We start from the raw sequence: 24,612 nt of genomic DNA on the forward strand, positions 1-24,612 counted from the left end.
GTGTATACGCCTAGGTGTGTGCATGGTCCTCATGAACATAGGAGGCTGAGGACAACTTGTGAGAGTCGATTCTCTCCTTCCACTATGTGGGTCCTAGGGACTGAACTCAGGTTGTCAGGCCTGGCAGCAGGTACCTTTTATCTGCTGAGACCATGTATTTGCCTCATTTTTAGCCTAAAGTTGCTATCGCAAATCCACATCCTTATTTGCACAGTGTACGAAGTCTGAGATCTCTCAACAAATGTTATTTATTCTAGTTTTCAACACTATGTAAAGCCCATTTCTTTGCAGAAGCTTATGATGATCCTGCATTTCTGCTTCAAAAATGTCACTCTTGAGGTAAGTAAGACAGCTTCTCTGGTGAGGTGCTTTGCTGCCAAGTATGATGATCTGAGTCCAATCTCCAGGACCCACATGGTACAAGGAGAAAACCAACACCTACAAGTTGTCCTCTGACATCCATGAGCACATCATGGCAAATGCACATACATGTATATAGAATAAGTAAAACGAAGTGAAAGTTTTTAAAAATCATTCCTTCAAAATATCAACTGCAGGGAGTAGAGGTGCTGTTATTGATTGGGAGCTGATCTAGCACACACAAGGCCCCACGTTTAGTACCCAGTATCGTATATGTATCTACACACACACACACACACACACACACACACTTATTTAACTATAGAGGTTCAAGATGAGAGATATTTGGCTTGTGACTGACATAAAAAAAAAAAGGACTTGACTTTTGTTCAGTTTTTTCTTTAAATGACAGCACAATATAAAACAGTGTATTTTGACTACAAGAAAGCTAGCATTATCTCAGAAGGAATAAACGCTAGAGTGATAGTTTAGTTAGTAAAGTGCTTGCCTTACAAGCATGAGGACCTATATTTCATCTCCTGGACCCCACATAAAAAAGTTGGGCATGGTGGCATGCACTTGTAATCTAAGCATGAGTAAGACAGACAGGATCCCTGGGGCTTGAAGGTTAGCAAATTTAGCCTATTTGTCAACCTCCAGGACAACAAGAAACTCTGTAACAAAACATAAGGTGGATGGCACCAAAGGAAGGACAGCTGAAGTTGTCCTCAGACCTCCCATTCACCAGACCACTCGTGTGTACCCATCACACATATGCATGAGCACACACAAATGAATAAATGCACAGGCAGCATGGCGGCACTTATCTGCAATCTCAGCACAAGGAAGATTTGAGGCAGCAGGATCACAAATCTGAGCTACAGTGAAAGACCCTGTTTCCAAAAGCAAAACTGAAACAGATATGCTGTAGACTATGTCTATTAGATTATACTACAAAGAAATAAACAGAAGAATATTAAAGAGAGAGTAAAATAAAAACTAGGTCACATGAGCACAAAGAATTAGAGAAAGTGTACGCAGGAATTCTATGACTATTTTCAAATATATCAAATGATATCATGTTGAAATAATTACTAAGTTTTCTGTATATTACTTAAGAACTTAGAGGGGCTGGAGAGATGGCTCAGTGGAATGCATTCAATGCTCTTGGCAGAAGACTTGGGTTTGGTTCCCAGCATTCATTTGGTGGCTTATAACCACCCACAAATCCAGTTCCAGAGGATTCTTCTGATCTCTACAAGGACTAGGAACATATCATAGGGTATACTTACATACACGCAGACAAAATACTCATATACATAAGTAAATAAATCTGAGAAATTAAAGTAGAAGCAGTAATAAATGGAGACAGACTTCTTAAAAGGGTTTTCTTTGTCTTTTACGTTTTTTTCATTTATTAACTTTGTGTCCACATGCTCACACGTGTACTGTAACGTCCACGTCATGTACATGTGTGGAGATCAGAGGACAACTTGAAGGAGTTGGTTTTCTTCATCACATAGGTTTCGGAGCTCAAACTCAGGTCAAAGTGTCTTTTACCTGCCAAGCCATGACATTGGCCTAACAAGCTTTTATACCTTTAAAACAGTTCAGCTTCAAAATGTTTTTTGAATCCTTAAGGTGAATCCTTAAAGTGATACTTTCTGCTACTGTCTAAAGACATGGGGGAATTGAAGCAATAATTTTCAAGCTTACTTATGCTAAATTATGCTAAACTCCCCCAAATTTTGGACCAATAGTACTAAAAGTCAGTGTATTTGCTAGGAATTTCAGTCAGTACTTAATTTTTATGCTACTGTATTAAGATCAAGTTTATGCTATGGTAACTCCTGAAGCATGGGTGTGTAATACATAATGTTGCTTACTCTTATTTGCACATTTGATGAAGTATCTGACCAAACTGCTGATCTCTTGCATCTTTTTCTGTCTGGAGGTCTGTGTGGAAGCTGATACATTTGATTTTGCGGTTCTCAGACATTCTGTTTCTTTTTTAATATAATTCTGCAAAAACCTGCAAGGAAATTCATATCCTCATTAATATGTATAATTTTACCATTTCAAAAAACTCATATATTCCTACCCCCAAAAATTCACTTAAACCACAGTATTATACCAGCTATGTGAAACTATTTCTTTTCCAAAGTCTAACAAGGTGCAAAATCAGTATAAAGCCTAGCCTGTAAAGTTTTTAATCTGTAACCTGCATGATTTTCTGTCACCTCACCTACTTGCTCAGCATGCTACTGACGACTTCAATTCTCCTTACATTAGAATCAGCTAGTAATACTTCTAGTCTTTTAAATGAAGGCTGCCTAGAAGATACTGAAGGCTGGCCAGAAGTTTTTGCTGCAAATCTGGCCTATCTAATCAGCTTATAAAAACAGATTAGTAACTGTATTTGTAGTATTACAAATAAATTAAATGCTCAATGATAAAGCATGCAATTTTTTTCCATGTCAATGCATTTAGAACTTTCACAGTTTAGTACTGAACAAGAGATAAAAAATAAGTTTATCAACTGGGAGGTGATGGTGTCCATCTTTAATCCCAGCACTATGGAGGCAGAGGCAGGAAGATCTCTGAGTTTGAGGCCAGCTTGGTCTACAGAGCAAGTTCTAGGATAGCCAAGGATACACAGAGAAACACTGTCCCAAAAAACTAAAAAATGAATAAAAGTTTATCTGTTAGAGGTATTCTAAGACTAACTTAATATTGAATGAAAAAATGAGAACACCTTCTTTACTGCAATCATTTAGTTTGTTTATTTATAATGAACTGAACTCATTATCTTCCTCTATCAACCCCCTCAAGAGCCAAGATTACAGGTGCTATACCACCATACCAGCTTCAGATGGAATACTTTTAGTATTCTACATAAATTTAAAATACATTTGGAGGGGCTGAAGAGATGGCTGAGTGGTTAGGAGTGCTCACTGTTCTTCCAAAGGACTAGAATTCAGTTCCCAGCACCCATGACAGACAGCTTACAACCTCCTCTAACTCCAGTTCAAGAATATCCAATGTCCACTTTTAGACTCCCAGGAATCTGCACACTTGACAGACAAACAAAGACACACACACGCACACAAATAAAAATATTCTTACATTTTTTTTTTCAAAAATCTCCCCCCACAAAAGTCTCACAATATGTTTCTAGTTATAAACGAATTTATGGTTGAAAATGAAGTTTCAATATAAAAATGCAAAAATTCAAACAAACAAATGTTATTTTATGTGCATTGGTGTTTTACCTGCATGTATGTCTATGTGAGGGTCCCCTGGAACTTGAGTTACAAGCAGTTGTGAGCTGCAATGTGGGTGCTGGGAATTGAACCCAGGTCCTCTAAAAGAGCAGTCAGTGCTCTTAACCGCTGAGCCACCTTTCCAGCTCCCATAAACAAGTTTTTTAAACTGCTTTAATCTGAATGTATTCCAATATTTTATTTGTTTTAATATAATTTAACACATGCTAGTCATTTATAATCAGTAACAATCAAAATGATAAATATTATAGCTTACTTTTTTTGTTTTCTTTTCTTTTTTAAGACAGGGTCTGTCTGTGTAGCCCTGGCTGTCCTAGAACTTGCTCTGTAGACCAGGATGGCCTCAAACTCAGAGATCTGCCCGCCTCTAACCCCAAAGTGCTAGGATTAAAAGTATGCACCACCTGTGCCCGGATAGTATAACTTACTTATATATCTAACTTGAAATAAATCCTTATAAACTAGTCAAAATGAACAAAATTCTTAATCTGTTGTTTTGTTTCATTTGAGACAGGGTCCAGATAAGACTGGAACTCATGAATCTCCTGCCTCAGCCTCAGGAGCGCAGTATTACAGGAATTCTATGATGGCCAGCTTCTTTCTTGATCTTAAATGACAAAGGTCTAAAGCATTTTGTGGAAGAAATGACTTAAAACTTTCAATATTCTGTATGAGTTTTTAAAACTATCTTCTAGATAACTAAATGCCAGCTTCCTATATAATACACAATGATAGACAGTGAACAAAATTGAACAATAAAATGGCATCATAAAACAGAGAAAGAAGGTAAAAGAAATCCAAAGAGATACCTGAAAACAGCATCCCAATTCAGATAGTTCCCTTGTTTGGAATCTGAATGCCTATCTAGGTGTTGGACTGTTTCAGGATCCTGAATCAGACGCTTGAATTTCTCCACTTCTTTCTGAAAACAGGAAAAAAAAAAAAAAGAACATAATAACAGTTACGTACTGTGTTACATATCACACATTTGTTTCAAGAGAAACAATGTCAAATAATTTATTACCCTTCGTTCTGTAGCTCTATCATGTTCTAATTGCCGGCAGCAAATGAGCAGATCATTAAGTGCTAGACTCATGGTTTAAGACTTCAGAACATACATCCTCACCTGTAAAAAGAAATAAACATACAAAATTAATTTCACTTATTTTGGGTTTTTTTTTTGGGGGGGGTGCTGAGAACTGGCTGTAATATAAATCTATATGTAATTATTTTAGACTACAGTACCTCTATACATTTAAACCTAACTGTACATCCAGAGGCACACTGTGATCAAAGACACAATAATTTTTCTTAACATTTCTATACGACATTTTCTTAGAATATATCAAAATTATGCTCTAATTCTCAAATGTGTGCTTTGCCCAGCAGGATAAAGTATATTTTGAAGAAAATGAAACAGTTCAGTATTATCTCTGCAAATAGAAAACATTTCCCAATAAATGCAAACAATATTTGTTTCACACATCCAGTGTTTCAGGTTAGGCATATGTGAGGGACAGCAAGAAAACAAATGAACTACAAGGACCCAGCCTCCTCTCCTGAAGACATGACAATCAAAGTAGTAAGGCATAGTTTCAAACGTCAATATACGCCCCAAAGGAAAGAAAACCACAGTAGAAAACAACGGAAGAGAACATGTACGTCATCCCACCAGTGAGGAGGTGGAGGCAAGGGGATCAGGAGTTTAAGGTCACCCTCAGTGTGAGATCAAGCCAGATTTCCATATAGAAGCTCATGTTTCAAAAAAAAAAATACAACAATTTATCGTTTTAGATAAACTGTCATGAACATGAATCAAAGAGGTTTAATTATATCAAGAACTGAATGAACTGGTGCCAATGACAGGAAGAACTAAAGAGTGAACATCTTGGGGACGGAGACTGGAGATGCCAAAAGGCCCTAAAAAGGAATAAGAGTACATGTAAAAGGAACTGAAAGCAAGCCCGAATTGTGCCAGCTTCCACAGCACACACAGTAAAACTGGAACAATTGTGCAGAGATGACACACAAATTCGTGAAATATTCCATGTTTAAAAAAAAAAAAGTAGGCCGGGCGGTGGTGGTGCACGCCTTTAATCCCAGCACTCGGGAGGCAGAGGCAGGCAGATCTCTGTGAGTTCGAGGCCAGCCTGGACTACCAAGTGAGTCCCAGGAAAGGCACAAAGCTACACAGAGAAACCCTGTCTCGAAAAACCAAAAAAAAAAAAAAAAAAAAAAAAAAAAGTGGTGGGCGGAGAACTAAAGCTACCCAACCGGAGTATAGAGAGCTGTCAAGTAAACAAACCCTATTTAGAGACTAAAACAGCATCGTTTCAACTCTCAACATTCAACTGAAAAAGCCTCCTAAGCAAAATCCCCTGAATTGACAAATCCAATCTTACTTTCAATCAAGTTGATGTGTTTACAAATTTGGCAATGAAAATTACGCGTCCTCTTCCCAGCAATAACCCCACCCTCAGGCATGCCTTTCTCCACTGGTCAGGGCTCAGCCGGGCATAGCAGCACACACCTGTAGTCCCAGGCCTAGGGGAGGCTCAGGCAGCAGGGTTGGGAGCTCAGGGCTAGCCGGGTTGCAGACGTGGGCTCTACAGTCAGGCTGTATTGTTCCAGTCAAGTGTCGAGTCAATTGACAGCTATCCAACCTGGAGCATGCTGGTTAACGACTCAAACCTGTTATCTCAGTGCTAAACGAGAAAATGAATGATACCACTATCGACCTCAAGGAGTTCGTTCTCTCTCTCTCTCTCTCTCTCTCTCTCTCTCTCTCTCTCTCTCTCTCTCTCTCACACACACACACACACACACACACACACACACACACACACACACACGTTCAGTGTAACGGCCAGCCTGTTACTGTTTTCCCTCAGGATCGCTTCAGAAATTTATTTGGACGGTTCTTTTTTCTCCTCTTTTCGCTTCAATACGCTGAAAACTTGCAAAAATCTGCATCACTCACTGCTCTGGAGCTTCAGAAACCTTCTACTCTCTGTGCCTTTCCATGCGTTTCCTTCTGTCTGGAAGGTTCGCTAGCATCCTGCAGAACACACTACAGCCGGCGAAGCCCAGCAGCAAATCGGGCTCCATTTCCACAGAACCAGCCCCTCCTCGGCTAACCCAGTGCTTTTCTATCACAGCACCGCGTTGGAAAGTAGCTAGTTCTCGGTGCCGGGGGTGGGGGGGGTGGGGGTGGAAGTGGGGGGACACCAGCAGTTAGCTCTTTAAGGGGCTGCCACCTACCTTCCTAAAGAAGACAGCACGGGTCATACAACTGACAACAAGAACTCGAACCCGAGACTGATTTCCGAGCCCATGCTCTCAACCACGAACCCGTACTTTAGTTCGTTCTTACGAGCCTGTAGCTTAAACGCAAATAAATGGTCTGCGGCTAAAGTGAGATTTAAAAAAATGAGTCGTCTCCTAGACCACTCGGAACCCTTAAGGTGACAGAGAGAAAAGGGGGACGCGCAGAGGGGAGGTTCAGGCTCCCGGGGTACGCAGAGAGATCACAGACGTCCGGAAAGATGAGCTAAGAGGCGTCTAGGGCCATTCCGGAGCCGAGGAAAGATGGGGTCTGACGAGAATTTCCCCTCACAGAAGCCCCGCCAGTTCGTCCCGCGCTCCTACCGTTGTTGCATCTTTGTCTGCAAACCGAGGTCGCTTCGCCTTTCCCCGCGTCCACGGATCACGCCGCAGGTTTTTCCACGCACGCCTTCCCGCTTCCGGTTCAAAAGCAGCACGTCCGTCCAGCGTGGGTCCCCAAGTCTGAGTCGCTGCACGGCGCGCGCCTGCGCGCCGCGGGTCACGCGCTCGCCAACTCAAAACACTCGCTCCCCTCAAAACACTCGCCGGGGGGTCTGAGGAAACGCGCCTGCGCACGGCGCACCAATGAGGAACGACCTCGCGCCGGCAACTCCGCCCAGGGGCGGAGGCTCCCACGCCGGGCCCCCGGGTCCTCACTAGCCCCACCCCTCCGCGGACGGAAATGACGACAGCTCGGAGGAGAACGGAGGCGGGTTTCATTTCGGCGCCTTTCTGTCTCCCGCGGAAGTGATTGGCTGGTGTGTGACGAAAGAGGCGGGACAAATTGCCGCGGGTTCAGTACCGCCACTGGAACCGGGAGATGCGGCGGCGCCGGGGCTGTCGCGGTGTTTGCTTTGAGTTGACTCTCGAACCTTCAGGCGGCTCCCTGTGCAGCTCGGATCATGCTGTTACCCTCGGATGTAGCCAGGCTGGTATTGGGTAAGTGCCGGCCCCGGAGGGCGGGTGATCGGACTGGGTGGAGAGGACGGAAAGACCGGAGGCGGGGGAATAGTTGCTTGGGGTGGGGAAGCTTTGAGGGGTCGCCCCCTCGGGTCCAAGTTCAGACTGAGGGAGATGCTCTGTCCCTCGGAGACTTCGGGCGTCCTCAACCCCTGGGTGTGTGGCTGCCCCTCTCCTCGAGCTCCGTGACGAGGGGGGCAGCCGGAGGGAAGAAGCTCGGCGTGGAACACCTGGGGCCTGGATTCCGAGGCAGAGCCAGGCCCGCTGGGACCCCTGAAAGAGTGTCGTCTACGTGATGGACGGGGCTGGGTGCCCCTCACCCTTTCCCTTGTCAGAACTGGGACCGAAAAAGGAAAAGGAAAACCAGAAACAAGAAAGCGCTTCCCCGGCCGCCCAGCTCTGTGGAAAGACTTTCCCGATGCCCTTACCCATAACCCGACGTTAGCACTAGGAATTTGGGACACAAGGTCTCCATACTCCTTCCACAGAGGCTTGGAATGCCAGTTGCATATTTTAGAATGGCAGTTTTTCGACTTCTTGAGCAAATATTTCGGAGGGTGCGACGACTGCCTTCTGGTTGCACACGTTCTAGCCCTGGTTTTTCCTCCATTTTTGAAAAGAGCTAGTTCATAGACCACTGGTCCGTCGGGGTATATTGTTTATGTGAAAGACAGTTTTTGTTGTTTGTCCTCTGAAAGAATAAAAGGAATTGTACTGCTGGGAACAAGAACTTCTTAGACTCAAAACTGGGCAGTGACTTTGAAACATTATTTGCGACAACCCCAGAAGAAATTGATAGAAGTTTGGTAAATCCTCCCCTAGTTTCCACAACCGTTCCTAACGTTTGCTTTGTGCCTAGTCCTAAAAATAAAATAAAATAAAAATATCGTGGGGTTCTTGATGAAGACATTTGGCAGGAAATATTAAGGTGCTCTAAATGGTTCCACCGTCCATTTTTGGAGAACCTTAAACACTAAAACTAATGTTTTGAATGTTTTTTTTTTCCTGCTTCATCAGAATTGAGTAGTTAGATTTATACCTGTGACTTTTAAAGTCAGCTATCTTGTAATTTTTAAATTTATTAGGGTAATATGAAAATATGTATTAATGTGTCCTTTTTTCCCTCTGTGTGTATTGTTTGTGTAAGAATTGTGACTTTTAGCAGTCTGGCGATCCAAATAAAATTCTATGATCATAGTCTTAAAAACAGTTTCTCAACCTTCCCATCATGGTGGCAAATGCCTTTAATCCCAGTCCTTGGAAGGCAGAGGCAGGCGGATCTAGTTTGTTCTACAGAGGGAGTTCAGGAGAGTGAGGGCTACACAGAGAAACCCTGTCTCTAAAAGGGAGAGGGGAAAAAAAAGGTTTCTCGAGTTTGGCAATATAAACATTGTGAAGTGGATTATTATTATTATCATTATTATGAGTCGTTTTCCTGTGTTCAAGATTTTATGAAATGTTTAGCAACAACCTTGACTTCTCTCCACTAGATACCCTTTATTTAGTACCTCCTTCCCCAGTTATTCCCAACTGTAAGAAGGGCAAAAAAAAAATGCCTCTACATACTGTCAGGGTGTCCCCTGAAGACACAGTCCTGCCTTGTTAAGAAAACCTTCAGGAAATGACAGGGTTTCTCTAATTGGAGTAATTATGCTTCTCCCCCACTAACAAGCTGTTTACTGATCATTTTTCTCTTGCTGGCTGGAAACTCAGTCGTTGGTTTTCATCCTTAAAACCATCTTCAGATTCCATTTTCAATGCCATGAATTTCAGCATACCTTCCATTCTGTTTTGGAATTGTGTGTGTATGGATGTTGAATATATATATTCTACTTGCAATTCATTTTCAATCTTGTTTCAAGTCTTCCCGAATCATTTATGTCCCACTATATGTTCTAAGAATTGAAACACTTTGGGCATACAAAAAATCCTCTCGCTACTCTCAATTCTGTGATTTAGTTACCTTTTATTCATATGTAAACTTACATCAACAGGTTTATTGCTTGATCAGGATTCTTCTGTTGTACCCCCTTCCCATCCTTAGCCCCTGTTTTGATCCCTTGTGGTTTTTTGTTTGTATTTTGGCATGTTCCAAATGCTGCCAGTTTCTAAGCGTGAGGGAAAAGGTAATTTTTCTTCGCTTAGCCTTCACTCTTTTTTTAACCCTTTAACACCAAAACATTTTTCTGAACCCTATCTCACACTGTCCAGTGCCCTGTGTCACTTACTTGTAAAACCACTTGTTACTTAGTTGCTTAACTGATTCATTTTCCTCTAATTCTTCAGCTTACTATACTCACCTCACTGCTCTCTGCTCGGCCACAGCCAGCTATTTATTGCTTTAATTCAATTTTTCAAAATATTGCAGAGGCCAAGATACTTCAAACTGTTGCTTACTGCCTCTAGGCCATCAGTTTGGCTTTTACTGATAGGTCATAGGAAGTACTCTGGAGCTGATTCTACTTGTCTTCCTACTCAGGCCCGTCCTCTCAATATTTTCGCTAGGCTGCAGCAGACTAAACTAATTAACTATTTCTTCAAATATATGTATTCCTCTTTCCCTAGTGTTCCTAATACACTTGTATTAAAGGTTCAAGTCAAATGCGATATCAGAAAATTCTTCCAATAGCTACAGTTAGTAATTTCTCCAGTGTCCTATTAAAATAGCTCTGTGGGTAGAGGGTTTTTTGGTAAGGAACACATAACAAAATTGGTCATTTTAGCGATTTTTTAAGCTTATAATACTCTAGTATTAGTTACATAACATTGTTCTGCAACCATCCCTAAAATTTTTTTCTTCTTCCTGGACTGAAACTTTCTCATTCAGTATTCTTTATCTTTGATTCAAGCTTCAGGAGTTCTTAAGAACTTCCAAAATGATAAAAAGTTCTGTGTATCAAATGAGCACTTTCATGGTTGAAAGGTTCAGATTTTCTTCAATTTCATCAGTAGGTTACTTTCTGTATGAGTTGGCATCCATTCAGAAAAGAAACCAAAAACCAAGTTGTCTGTTTAATGTGGTAGGATTTAATGAGGGAATTGGTTACACCAAGTGATACAAAAGCTAAGAAGCTGAACAGCTTATGTGAGGCAACTTATAGGTTAGTTAGCACAGCAGGAAGCCATGCTAATCCAGGAGACAAGGCAATATAAGGCGCCCCAGAGGCAACAGTGTGGGAAGATGAAACTGAAGACTTGTGTATAAGGGAGCTATAGTCAGAGAAGAGATTCTTGAGGCAATCAGGGACTATGGCTTCTTCCTCCTGAATTCCAACCTGAGCTTGACATTTTAGCAAACTTAGCCAGAAGCTAGCTGACTGGTGAGCCGGGTAACTTTGCCTGTTTGAAGTCTGGCTTCCTTTCATAGAGTCCTGGGAAATGAAGAATGGATTTGAGAGCAAACAGGACCAGAACTGACATATTCTTAAGAGATCAAGAGCTATTGATTTTATTTACTTTTATATTAGTGACATATATTTAATAAGCATTTACCAGAATATAATTGTGATCATTCTATATCTTGAATAATACCTGTCTGTATTCACTCCCTTCAGGTGTGTGGCTAGAGATAAAAGATCCCTTGGACCTGAATTTGCAGGCAGTTGTAAGTAAGCCACCTGAAGTGAGTGCTAGGAATCAAGCTCGGGTCCTCTGGAAGAGTAATACACACTTTTGACTGATAAGCCAGTCCAGTATTTCATGGTTCTTAACCATTTTGTCGTTTCTGGTGAATCTCATTAACTATTATCTTTTATGCAGCATCCATACTAGGCATATTGCCCAAATAAATTCTTACATATATATTATCCATATATGTATATGTGTATGTGTTTGAATTTCCCAACCATATCAGGACATATCTATACCTTCTTCAAGCTTTGAATAATTTTCTCATGCCTGGTAGTAAATTCTTGAGTCTCTATCTTCTCATGAACTAAGCTATTCCCATTTTCTGACTAGCTTTTCATAAATTGTTTCTATCTTCTAACTCTTTGTAAATCATAATTTATGGATTGAAGCCATACATCTTATACTTGTAGATCTGCTACTACAAGATGCTGTAAATTGTCTTTCTAAGAATTTATATTTTTTAAGGACATTAAGCCACCAATATTGCTGGGGAGTCAGAGTACATGGAAAAGGTCTTTACACAAAAGGGGCTTTAGTTCTTGCTTTCTTCGGGCTCCATTTTGTCTTTCCCTAAAAAGGCCAAGCTCTTGGAATTCCACTTTCTAAAATTTAGATAGCCTTGATATAGTTAAGATTTAAGATTTTACCTGTCATGTGGTTGATAACTGGTTATGGTCAGATGGTGAATGTTGGTGAGTAGGCATTTTTATAGCCTACCAGTTAATCATATAAACAATGGCATCATTGGATATTTAAGAGTAGAACATGATGTGTCTCGGGTATTTCTAGGTGGCCACAACTTGAACATTTCTATAACAAATAGAAGTAATACAGCATTTTCACAGAGCCTTTCCTCAAATACGCTATGTAAGCATGTACTGACTTACAGTGTATCATGAACTGTCATATCTTTGACAGTTTGATATTCTTTGCCCAAGGTATGCTATCACAATTGATCATATTTTTCTCTTGGGGGGGGGACGAACACATTAACTACATTACTTTCTGCCTAGAGCATCATTTCGCTGTCATACCCTTTAAGGAGTCTTCGTAGAATTTTTCTAACAGCCCTTCTCACATATTTAAATAAACTGTACATTTTTTTATATTAGGTGTATAGCTCCTGTATGTGCGTAAAAATGAAAATTTCCTATTTCCCTCAGAAGCAGTTTCTACCCGCTTTTAGGATGATATCACTTTTTAGGAATGTATGTTCTCCAGGAAGGAAAATCTTGGAGGAGTCCTATTTCACAACGACCACCTGTTACAAGTCTCAAGTGACTGAATATATCTAGGTGATTAATGCTTTTAGAATTCTCTACCATGACCAAAAAATAATTATTTGGTGGATTTAATCCAAATCCAAAACGTGAAGAAAAAGTTCCAGCTGCCCCAATTCCTAGGTGATTCCAGTGGTTTGTACATGTTTTAAATTTGTGTTCACAGATCCTAGTGGCAGCTCACTTGTACAAAGAGTACTTTGGGGTACCAACAGGGATTTGTTTAATGATTATAGTGCAGTTGAATGTTATTACTTTGTGTGGAAGATGAAGATGGGCGCATGTGTGGAGGTCAGAAGATAACTTTCAGGAGTCGGCTGCCTCCTTCCACTCTGGGTCCCAGGGTTCAAACTAAATCCTCAGGCTCATGAAACAGATGCCTTTACAGCTGAGATATTTTGTTAGGCCAGACCTATTGTGTTAATTCATGTAACTATGTATCTGCAATGTGATCTTCAATGATAGAAATTTTAAAGTAGGGATATCTGAAATATAAGGTTTTGTTGTTGTTTGGCTTTGGTTTTGGCTTTTTGTTTGTTTGTTTCTAAATGCTTCTTGTGCTCCAGAAAAATACATTTTATTTGTATGTTTGTTTTTCTTCATATAAGGCATAAATCAGAAGTGAGAAAACCTATTCATTAAATACAAGAAGAACACGATTAGTTGATTCCCAAATCAGAGCAGTGCCTAAAATGAAATGACTTTTTCCTTGCTCTTCCCTTTTTAGAACTCATATGTAATCCTTTGTAGGTCATCTCATCAGGATTGTTTTTTATTGTTTTTGTTTGTTTGTTTGACTAGTATATGTCTATATATGTCTGTACTACATTCCTGCAGTGTAGGGGATCAGAAGAGGGTGTTTGTTGGAGCCCCTGGAACTAGAGTTACAGATGGTTGAAAGCCACAGTGTGGGTGCTAAGAACTGAATCCAGGGCTGGAGAGATGGCTCAGCAGTTAAGATCACTGCCTATTCTTCCAGAGGACCCGGGGTCAGTTCCCAGAACCCACATGACAGCTCACAACTGTCTGTAACTCCAGTTTTTGAGGATCTAAAACCCTCACACAGAAATACATACAGGCAAAACACCAATGTACATGAAATAAATATTAGAGGAAAAAAGAAAAAAAAGAACTGAACCCAGTCCTCTGGAAAGGCAGCAAATGCTCTGAATCACCTCTCCAGCCCCCCCCCTTTTTTTTTTTGGTTTGTTTGTTTTGTTTTTAATTAGAACTGTGTTAAAAAATATATTTCCAAGTGAAGAAAGTCTAAAATTTTAAAATAGGAAAAGACTTTGGATATCATTTATTAAGGCTAACAAGAATGTTTTTTGATTGGTATATTTTGTCAACACAGAGCTAAATATACATAGGGTAAATAATGTAAGGGATTACTTACAGTTATTACAGAAGACTTACAAGTGTAGGGAAAGGGAATGTGGTATATATTAAAAATTAAAGTTTTCTGAAGAATTGAAAATTATATTAAACACCAAAGAATGAGTTGAAATTACTTAGGCTAAGGCAAGGTGAACTGCCCGAGCAAACAGTATAATATACATTAGCTTTAAAATAAGAGCATTGTTACTTGTGGGACTTCTGTTTGAAGTGATGGAATGGTAAGACAGTTTAAATGAAATTAGGATGCAACAAGTAAAGCTTCATACACTATGTTAGGAATTTATAGTTAGGTTCTTCTCATGGCAGTGTATAATTGACAAAAAATAAAATATTTGGGAGCTTATAATATTCCTAATAAGCAATGGTACCATTAATTCCAAAACAAGCATATCTCCAACAGGAAATACATACTAATAACAGGCACTCTCAACTTCCCCATCCTCCAACACTTACCTGCTTTTTTATATGTATGGATTCACTGCTTCTGGACATCCCATATAATTGAAATATTTGTGGGTTTTATGCTTGACTTCCTTTAGCATGGTTTCAAGAGTTATTCAGGTCATAATGGGTATAAGGACTTCTGTCCCAGCGTATATGAATTGAAATAATAGTTTTCATTTTCCATTTTCTTAATGACTAGTAAAGTTGAATGCCTTTCTATGAGTTTGTTGTATTACCGTCTTTGCAAAGCTTTTGCTCATTTCTTAGGTTATCTTTTTATTGTTGTCCCTTTCAAGTTCACTATATCATTTGGTTTTTAGCATCTGCCAGATATATGATTTGCAAATGTTTTCTTCCATTTTAAGTTATTTTACTTTATTGATGGTGTCCTTAGTAGCATAGAAATTTGAAATGTTGATAATCAGCTTATCTTTTTCTTTGATGCTTGATTTTCAGATGTTATACTTAGGATATCATTATCTTTTTGTTGTTGTTTTTTGTTTGGGTTTTAGGTTTGCGGGGCTAGCTTCATGTTTTTAGAAAGTAGGTATCCACTTGTTCCAGCATGAAGTTCTTGTTGAAATTAATATAATATAATGGATATAATTTGAAAATTAGAATTTCCTTCTGACCTTTAACACAATGTACATAGATCTGTTCACCCCGTTAAATCATGAAGTGAATAGTCAAACACGAGTGATTCTGAGAGAATGTCTTTTCAGTGATCCAGTAAGTGAATTATGCCATCCCCTCATGTAGTTATTGTGGAAGTCATGGAGTAGTGGAAGGCACTTACTTTTTCCCTGTTTTTTTTTCTAAATTTATTATGAAATAATTGTACTAGGTCAAAGATCTCCCCCACTCCCCACCTCCCACCCCCAGGACAGGGTTTTTCTGTGTATCCTTGGCTGTCCTGGAACTCACTCTGTAGACCAGGGTAGCCTCGAACTCACAGAGCTCTACCTGCCACTGCCTCCCAAGTGCTGGGATTAAAGACGTGCGCCTCCATCGCCGGGCTGTCAAATATCTTTTTACAAGCTTAACAGCAATTGCATCCTATAGAGAACCAGTGATTGTACTCCTCCTGCTTCATATTGCAGCACAACCTAGTGAAAGGCTGTAAAACACCAGCATGTTCTGCCTGAAGCTATTTATGGTTTTCCTACACACTCTAGCATTTCTAAAAACCACTTACCAAAAGTACAAAATTTACTGAAGTATTCGAACTTCTATTCTTCATTTAGGTTACTTACAACAAGAAAACCTCACGTCTACTTGCCAGACTTTTATTTTGGAAAGCTCAAATTTAAAAGAATATGCAGAACACTGTACTGATGAAGGTTTTATCCCAGCCTGCTTACTGGTGAGTTACTTATTCCTTACAGGACATTTCATTACTAACCAACACAGAAGACTATAAAGCAGAACCTTAAAATGAACTTATTAATGATGTGAGGCACTGTGCCGTATGTCTGTGTCCCATCTGCTAGGGACCTGAGGTAATCACAAGATGACTTGAACCCGGAGGCTTAGGGACAGCCTAGGCAACATAGCCAGACCCTTGTCGCTCATCAGCCAAGTCAGCTTTGGCAGACAGCTACATGACTTACCACTGCCTAATTCACATAGCTGAAAGACAGAGATTTAGCCTTTGGAAGGCAGATGCAGGACAATTGTCATTACTTTCAGACCAACTTGGGCTACACAACAAGACCTTACCCAGAAATTAAAAAACAAAACAAAACATATTTTGGTATTTTATTATCACCTCTTTTTTATACCTATCCTTATATAAAAGGAATATTCTAGAATTACATGATTTCACATGGTACTTGTAGTTGTATGTTAAAGATGGCTCCTTAGTGAATTGTTGGGGTATCCTAATTTTTACATAGAAAAATTATTAGAATCCCCCAAACAGTTCTGAAAAATTTGAAAAAGTTGGAGAACTAGGAGAGATGGCCGAAGCACTTGCTGCTTTTCCAAAGGACCCACATTCCATGCCCAGCACCCATGTCTCACAACTATTTTTAATTTTTTTTTTGATTATATGTATTTGTGTATGTTTGTGTAAGAATATGCACACATGAATGCAGGAGTTCTCAGAGACCAGAAGAGGGCATTGGGTCCCCTGGAGCTGGAGTTACAGGTTACAGGTAGTTGTGAGTTGTCCAGTGTGGGTACTGAGAACTGAACTTAGGCCTCAGAAAGGGTAGCACACCCTCTTACTACTCTGGACCATCTCTCCAGATAAGTAAACTGAGGTTCTGAACTTTGTATGCACAAAGTTCAATTCATTAGTAGAAAGAATGAAAACAACAGGGAGTGATACAAGTCTCCTGCCTTCTCAAGCTTTTTCTATATCCCAGCTTCATTTTTCTTCGTACTTTGAGTGAGGAATCTCCCTAACTTACCTGAGCTGGTCTTGAACTTTCTCTGTAGTTCAGATAAAACTTGAATTTACAGTCTTTCTGCTTTACCCTCCAAAGTACTTAGGAATATAACACTATGCCTTTAGTCCCAGCACTCAGGAAACCAAGACCAGCCTGGGATGTTAGGACCCTGTTGCCAAAAAAAAGGGAAAGTAGCCAGGCAGTGGTGGCGTACGCCTTTAATCTCAGCACTCGGGAGGCAGAGCCAGGCGGATCTCTTGAGTTCGAGGCCAGCCTGGTCTACAGAGTGAGATCCAGGACAAGCACCAAAACTACACAGAGAAACCCTGTGTCCAAAAAAAAGGGGGGGGGCGGGGGTAATCTAGTGCTGAAAGTTGAGAGGGAGGAGCTGGAGAGATATCTCAGAGGTTAAGAGCGCTGGCTCCTCATCCAGAGGTCCTGAGTTCAATTTCCAGCACCTACGTCATGACTCAAAACCATTTATAATGAGATCTGGTACCTGTAGGCAGAACACTGTATATATAATAAGTAAATAATCTTTTGAAAAAAAGTTGAGAGGGAAAAGGAATCTAGTTGCCTATGTCAGGCATCTTCCTCAGTTACATATGTCCTCAATATTATCCAGAATAAAAATGTTGTGCTGGTCTGTCTGCAGTAAATTTTAGTTATTTAAAGGATTTGTCACATGCTATTAAGTTTTTTGAAATCAGATCTCTTTAGTCCCAACATCCTTGCTCTTTCATAAGCTCAAGTGTGTGATCGATCGTACTGTTATAACAGACTACCCTTGAATTGTAGTGGTGAGAATAGGGAAGGCATGTAGGTAGGTTGACAGAAATAAAAACAAAAATGTACTCTTCCTTAGGAAGCATATCTCACATATACTTATCTTTAAAAGTTCATTTTTACATGCTTTACATGGCCTTCTGGTTAGCCAGAGCAGATTAGACCTGGGCCCTTTTGTTTCTTTTAAACAATATTACAAAATATCTACCCCTGACTGAAAACTGCTTTTTATGACAACGTCTTTTGATTTACATGAGGACTCATGTAGTCACAGTTCAGATAGAGAGAGTTCTTTCTGTCAGATGTGTTACACATACCTTTAGTGAATGTTGGTGACCTGATTCTCTACCCTTTCCTCCCTGGATTTTTGCAGTCTCTTTCTTTCATTGGCTTTTATGGTAGGAAAGTGATAATTGTGTGGTTTTGGTAATGTTTGATCTTTCACCTTTCAGTCCTTATTTGGAAAAAACTTGACAACAATTTTGAACGAGTATGTAGCCATGAAAGCAAAAGGTAAGAAATTGGATATCATTGTTTTAAGATACAGTCTCATAAAAAGACTTCAAAAAACTTAATCTTGGCCGGGCGGTGGTGGCGCACACCTTTAATCCCAGCACTCGGGAGGCAGAGGCAGGTGGATCTCTGTGAGTTCGAGGCCAGCCTGGACTACCAAGTGAGTTCCAGGAAAAGGCGCAAAGCTACACAGAGAAACCCTGTCTCGGGAAAAAAAAAAAAAAAACTTAATCTTATTCTCATAAGATATATTTTACTGGGAAACAGAATTCATTTTTGCTTATATTGAGTAAAACAAATGCTAAAACTCCAAATGTTAACTAACAGGCTAGGTTACTGATGAACAACCATTGTTATTTGCTAAAATATTTTGAACTGACAATTTAATTTTGACTTCTGTGTAATGTGAGACTAGGCACAGGACTTAGAAAATTGACTCATAGTTAACAGATCATAAAATAATAATTGTTTAAACTTCTGGTGGTTCAGAGGGGAATTAGTGATGATTTTCTTGACATTGTTCCTGTAGTTCTTGTCTTGTTAAAACTATTACTGTTAGATTGATTGTCATAAAGTCACAGCCAGATGAAAAGCAGCTTTTCCTTTCCTAATTCCTGGGTGTGTAAAGCATCATACTAGGTGTTTCACATTGTAGCTCACTAACCTTGTGCCCAGAAAGAAGTATTGCTTACAGCTGTTTTTAATATCCATATCCTGTGGATATCAAGGATTAGCACACATAGAAGGAGTTTGTATAACCTTTCTGATAGTCATAGTTTGCCTTTCTCTAATACAAAGGAGGTATAAAATTATTAGCCTTCTAAGTTTTTTAGATGCATATTTTTACTTGTATTAGATTTGATTCTCTGGTTTAAGAAAATAAACCTACTTCATTACACATTTGCACACTGTAACAAATAGGCTTACTTCTCAATTTCCAACGTAACTTCCAACAGTTTAGAAAAGTTTTTGTTTTCCTCTTATGATCTATGTCTTTGTTCAAATTGAAAAGTGAATTTTCTTCAACTGAGTTTTTTTCCTCTTACAATTTAGAAACATCAAATGATGTCCCAACAATAATGTCATCTCTGTGGAAGAAGCTAGACCACACACTTTCTCAGATCAGGTACTATGCTCATTAAAATGTGCTGATTTAGGAATGCAAATACACTTTGGCTATAGAACTTCTTAAGATCTTTATTATGTGCATCTAACATCTCTAATTTTGAAGGTTTCCTAGAGGGTGGTGGAGGATCTTTGCCTTTAGTAGAAATAATTTGAAACAAATTGCATACTTTTAATAGATCTTTTACAAATGAGGAAATTGTAATATACAAAAATTTGATGGCATTCTTAACTTTGCATAGCAACTTAGAAACAGTTAGATCAAGATATAAAATTCTTTAGACAACCATTTCTTAATTACATATTGAGAATTATTGACTTCATGCCCAATTGATTCTTTCCTTCTGGAATTTTCTAATTTCAGTATTTTTAATATTTTCTACTTTTAGTATTCTCTCGTGATAGAATACTTTTTACTGTCTACCTAATTCATAGCCTTGGAGTTCCAGTTTCTGCATTCTTGGAAGTATACCAGCCCTACCTCTATCAGTGTTTTGGCATCTCTTATATGATGGTAGAATCCCGTGAAAAATTCCTCCTCAAAGCTACAAGTGAATATTCCTTCTAACTGCAGCAGAGGCCTCAGTTTTATCCTCTGATCAGGCTAATGGTTCCAAATGCTTTCATCCTAGCAGTGAACCACATCGTAATTAGTAGTTTTGTCTTTATATTTCTTTCCTTAACTCATTTTTTTTTCCCCTTGGAAATAATCTTCAAAGGATTTTTGCAGTGTCTGGAGAGATGACTCAGTCAATAATAGTATCTGCTATACAAGCATGAGGACCTGAATTTGGCTCCCAGAACCCATGGGGGAAAAAAAAAAAACTGTACATAGTGGTGCTTGTCTACAGCCCTAGGGGAGAGAAACAACTGGAAACCTGAAGGTCTTTGGCTTGCCAGCCAGTCTAGTCAAGTGATGAACTTCAGGTTCAGTCCTGTCTCAAAAAAAGAAAGGTAGTGAGAAATAAAGGAACGAAGGCCTAACATTACCTCTGTCCTTCATACACAGAGCATACCACATGTGTACACACACACACACACACACACCCCTATACCACCAAATGCACATACTGCACATGCATACCAAAAGATAGACTTGTACAATTCAGTCTTTTAAAGTGATTGAGTTTTGAGGGTTTTTGAGGGGGTGGGTATTTTGGTAAACTCTTACATAAAGGTAAGATTCCTTTTACACAAGTTCAGGTTTTCTCAAAAATTTTATGTATTAAAAATCTTCGTTCTGTTTAAGTTTTGTGGGTCTTGTTGATAAAAATTGACAAATTTCATGGACAAGGACACAGTGTTTATGATTACTTAGCAAATGTTAGTGAGTAATTACAATTCACAGTAAAAGAATTACTTTCAGTGGCTGGAGAGATGGCGCAGTGGTTAAGAGCACTCCAGAGTACCTGAGTTCAGATCCCACATGGTGGCTCACAACCATCCATAATGAAATCTGATGCCTTCTGCTGGCATGCAAGTGTACAGTGCAGATACAGCACTCATACTTGAATAAATCAAAAAAAAAAACTCAAAAAAAATTACTTTCTACTATGAATTTTTGTTTGTTTTTCTACCTATATGGAGAGTCAACAAAATTATTTCATAGTAATAAATATCACAGCAGAATTTCCTTGAATTCCGAGATTCTAATGTATGATGTATATGAATCAGGACTTCTTTTTAGGAAAGTCTCTTGTTACAAAATTGAATGAGAATGCTATTTATGTATAGCTTACTTAAATATATCAAGTTCCTAAAGTCAGGTCAAACTATACCTTAATATCAGAGCACTGCAGTGCATAATTATTGATTGGATAAAATTTGATCAACAAAATTATGTTGTATGAATGTTTATAGGATTCTGTTTTTCTTCTAAAACAAATCACAGTTGGATACCCTAAAGACATGTAGACTCTTTATCTTAGGAAAATCACCTTTTAACTCATAATTTACTTCAGGTCTGACCATAACTAAGTCAGAATATATATCATCTAAAACACAATACTTAAAGAGTAACTGTTTTTGTTTTATTTGTTAGGAACATGCAAAGTTCTCCAGGGTTTGCTGCCCATCAAAGAGGTTGGTATTTAACTTTCAGCAAGGTTCAACATTAGTTCTTGCTCTTGTGAGCATTTTAACTAACAGCATATCTGTGCTAGATCTATATTTTTTTAATTACTTTTTTAAAATACAGTCATTAGATATTTTCATGTATCATAGTTGAGGGGAGTTGAGGTATAGGTTACTGGTAATATATGCACAGGGCCCTGAGTTTGATCCTCAGCAATTTAAAACCATATGTATATGCATATATGCAAATATATATTTTGTGTGTATGTATACATATAAAATATGTCCTAGTTTTACTCTTTTGAGTGTCAAGTAGTAGCATCCTTAATAAATCTATAAATTTTAATATCTTAAATTGGGGCAACATTATCAATATGAATTATTGCAGAACAGATGTACTTTGGGATTTGTGAAGTATAATGTACTTAATTTAGTTTGTTTCACATGAAATTGTTGTGTAAAGTCATTTTATGATTTTCAAGGCTGTCTTTTAATCTATAGATCTAACATGTTACATAGTGTATAGGCCATGCAACATAGTATCTTGGTCAGATTCTGAAACGCCTCCGATACTGAGTTAATTTTGTAATGCCCATGTATTTCAGCACGAACAAGAAACGGAATTGCAGAAATCAAGCGACAGAGATGGCTTGCATCTCAGGCAGCTCCCGTCAATTCAGAGTTACTGGTTTTACCTTATGGTTCAGGACAATTTACCACTTCTCCTTTGGTAGCCACACAAGCTGTTAAACCAACTGGCCAAATTGCAACTCCAGTGAGGTCAAATATTGTAGTAGTCAACCAGTCACAGTCACAAAATACTGTAACTAGTAAGTTTAAGTTTTATTCTTTAAGTTCTGTTAATCCAAGTACAGTGCCTTACATTTATAATACAGAATCATGGCCCAAGAGAGAGATGAGAGAACTTATAAAGGGAGCAGACTTCAGGTAGTTCAGCCACAAGTATGCAAGCATGAAACTCTGGGTTTGATCCCAGTGCTGCATAAAACTGGCTCACCTGTGATCCTAGCACTGAAGATGATCAGAAATTCAGGTCATCCATCCTCTGCTACATGCCTTCAAATAAAAGATCTGGGAGTCTTTGTAGCTACAGGTCTTCCTATTCTAATCAAACTGAAGTCCATCCTTGAATTCGTCTAATTCTTAATTTGGAGGTAATAATAGGAAAGACCTGATTGTGTTTTTAAACAGAATATACATTGTATTTTGCCATCTCTTCCTTGAACATCATTCTGTCCTCCTGGAACATCTTCCCAATATCCCACCATCTTTATGTGTTGAATAAAAATAAAGTTAGAAATAAAGTTCTATCTAGATCATTCTTGTAATATACATGCTTATTGAAGTGAAAACTGGATAGTAAGAAGTGGGAAGCTAGTTAATATGTGCTTTGGGATTCGATTTCAGGACTTGTCTTTCAGTTTTGAGGAGTAGTTTTATTGCCATTAAGATCACACTGGGGAGACAGAAGCAGGCAGATTTCTGAGTTCAGGAGAGCCAGAGCTACACAGAGAAACCCTGTATCAAAATAAAGGAAAAGATTGCTCTTTTCTGTCTTTCTCCAAGTCCTGTTCTACACTAGGAACATTCATTGATACTTTTTTATACTTGTTTTCTCTGTGTTACATTTCTTTGTGTTTTGTTAAATGTAAAACCCTAAAAGTGTAGGGACTGTATTGCATTAATCTTATCTTGTACAGTGCCTTGCTCATAGTAATACTCAGTAAATGTTTGCTGGATTTTAATATACAATAATAATTAGTGTCTAATGTATCTTTATGCCATTATAAGTTTAGAAATGTATGTTTCTTTAGTTTATTGTTGTTTTCTTAAAATACAGCTCCAGAGTCTTTGAATATCATTCCTGGTCCTCAGGAAAGAAAAACTCACACCAGTTTAATGTCTCCTGGTAGACGTAAAAGGTAATTACTTTTTATACTCGACACATTGCCAGTAGCCATTCAAAACAGACAAAAAGGAATTGAGGGAATATTTACATTGTGAGTAAATTAGCAAGAATAGATTAAGTTCTTGGGACAATTATATTCATTCCAAAAATACATCATTTCCAGCATTCTGACTTCACTAAATATGAGCTGTGTCCTTAATGGTGTGTCTTACAGGTGATCTCATCTCATTTTTTAGGGTGTTTTCTTAAATAAATACAAATAATGTTAGTTTTATGGTCCACAAGAACACATGAAGTTAAGTCATAACAGCATGTTTTAAGGTGTATTTTTATGAAAAATACTTCCTGTTCTACTTCAGTTTGTATTTCTTAAAAAATATGAGAGATCAGAGTGGGTTGGGTTTTTTTTGTTCTTTGTTTTTTGTTTTTTTCTTTTTTGTATTTTGTTTTTTTGTTTGGTTGGTTGGTTTTTTTGAGACAGGGTTTCTCTGTGTAGCCCTGGCTGTCCTGGAACTAGCTCTATAGACTAGACTGGCCTCGAACTCAGAGATCCACCTGACTCTGACTCCCAGGTGCTGGGATTAAAGGATTAAAGGTGTGTGCCACTACTGGCTGGGGCGAGAGATCAGAGTTCTAAGTGGTTTGAGTTTTTTGTTTTGGTTTGTGTGTTTGTTTGTTTGTTTTGATGACTTTATTTTTATTTTATATGCATTAGTGTTTTGCCTGCATGTGTGTCTATGAGGGTGTCAAATCCCCTGGAATTGGAGTTACAGTTGTGAGCTACCATGTGGGTGCTGGGAATTGAACCCAGGTCCTCTAGAAGAACAGCCAGTGCTCCTAACCACTGAGCCATCTCCCCAGCCCCTCTAAATGATTTTTATCTGATTCCTCATCTGCCAACCAGTAGGTTTTGAATTTGGGGGGGGGGGGTTATTTGTTTGTTTTTAATTAAATTTTTTATTGTAAGCGGTCTCTAATTCAAGGCTGACTTTATTACAAGCTTCATTTAATTAAAAGTTATGTTTCCATAAACCCACTAATACAGTTGGTCTCATTCCATCATAAGGTAGGTAATGGGGCTGAGGGTGTAGCTTAGTGGTAGGACACATGCC

At 38.8% G+C, this 24,612-nt stretch overlaps 2 protein-coding genes across 6 annotated transcripts in view; one reads left to right on the forward strand and one right to left on the reverse strand.

Annotated features, from left to right (window-relative positions):
• Positions 1 to 7,507, reverse strand: part of Atm (ATM serine/threonine kinase) — a 108,789-nt gene extending 101,282 nt beyond the window's left edge. The window contains exons 1-5 of one of the 4 annotated variants that reach the window (XM_052760421.1): positions 7,293 to 7,501; positions 6,175 to 6,349; positions 4,669 to 4,770; positions 4,454 to 4,566; positions 2,247 to 2,392 (exon numbers count right to left, since the gene is read on the reverse strand). In XM_052760421.1, the coding sequence (XP_052616381.1) occupies positions 2,247 to 2,392; positions 4,454 to 4,566; positions 4,669 to 4,740 (331 nt within the window). In that variant the 5' untranslated portion in view covers positions 4,741 to 4,770; positions 6,175 to 6,349; positions 7,293 to 7,501. Of the gene's footprint in view, positions 1 to 2,246; positions 2,393 to 4,453; positions 4,567 to 4,668; positions 4,771 to 6,174; positions 6,350 to 6,905; positions 7,204 to 7,292 lie in introns of those variants that run through there. The other 3 variants (XM_052760414.1, XM_052760428.1, XM_052760433.1) reach the window with 3 other exon arrangements.
• Positions 7,508 to 7,741: 234 nt separating this feature from the next.
• Positions 7,742 to 24,612, forward strand: part of LOC128124263 (protein NPAT) — a 43,543-nt gene continuing 26,672 nt past the window's right edge. For both annotated transcript variants that reach the window (XM_052760439.1, XM_052760442.1), the window contains exons 1-7: positions 7,742 to 7,907; positions 15,925 to 16,043; positions 18,312 to 18,372; positions 19,426 to 19,498; positions 21,539 to 21,579; positions 22,176 to 22,400; positions 23,432 to 23,513. In XM_052760439.1, the coding sequence (XP_052616399.1) occupies positions 7,871 to 7,907; positions 15,925 to 16,043; positions 18,312 to 18,372; positions 19,426 to 19,498; positions 21,539 to 21,579; positions 22,176 to 22,400; positions 23,432 to 23,513 (638 nt within the window). In that variant the 5' untranslated portion in view covers positions 7,742 to 7,870. The remainder of the gene's footprint in view (positions 7,908 to 15,924; positions 16,044 to 18,311; positions 18,373 to 19,425; positions 19,499 to 21,538; positions 21,580 to 22,175; positions 22,401 to 23,431; positions 23,514 to 24,612) is intronic.

Source organism: Peromyscus californicus, unplaced genomic scaffold, assembly GCF_007827085.1.
Source record: "Peromyscus californicus insignis strain IS unplaced genomic scaffold, ASM782708v3 Scaffold_11__1_contigs__length_118956290, whole genome shotgun sequence".
NCBI classification, from domain to species: domain Eukaryota; kingdom Metazoa; phylum Chordata; class Mammalia; order Rodentia; family Cricetidae; genus Peromyscus; species Peromyscus californicus.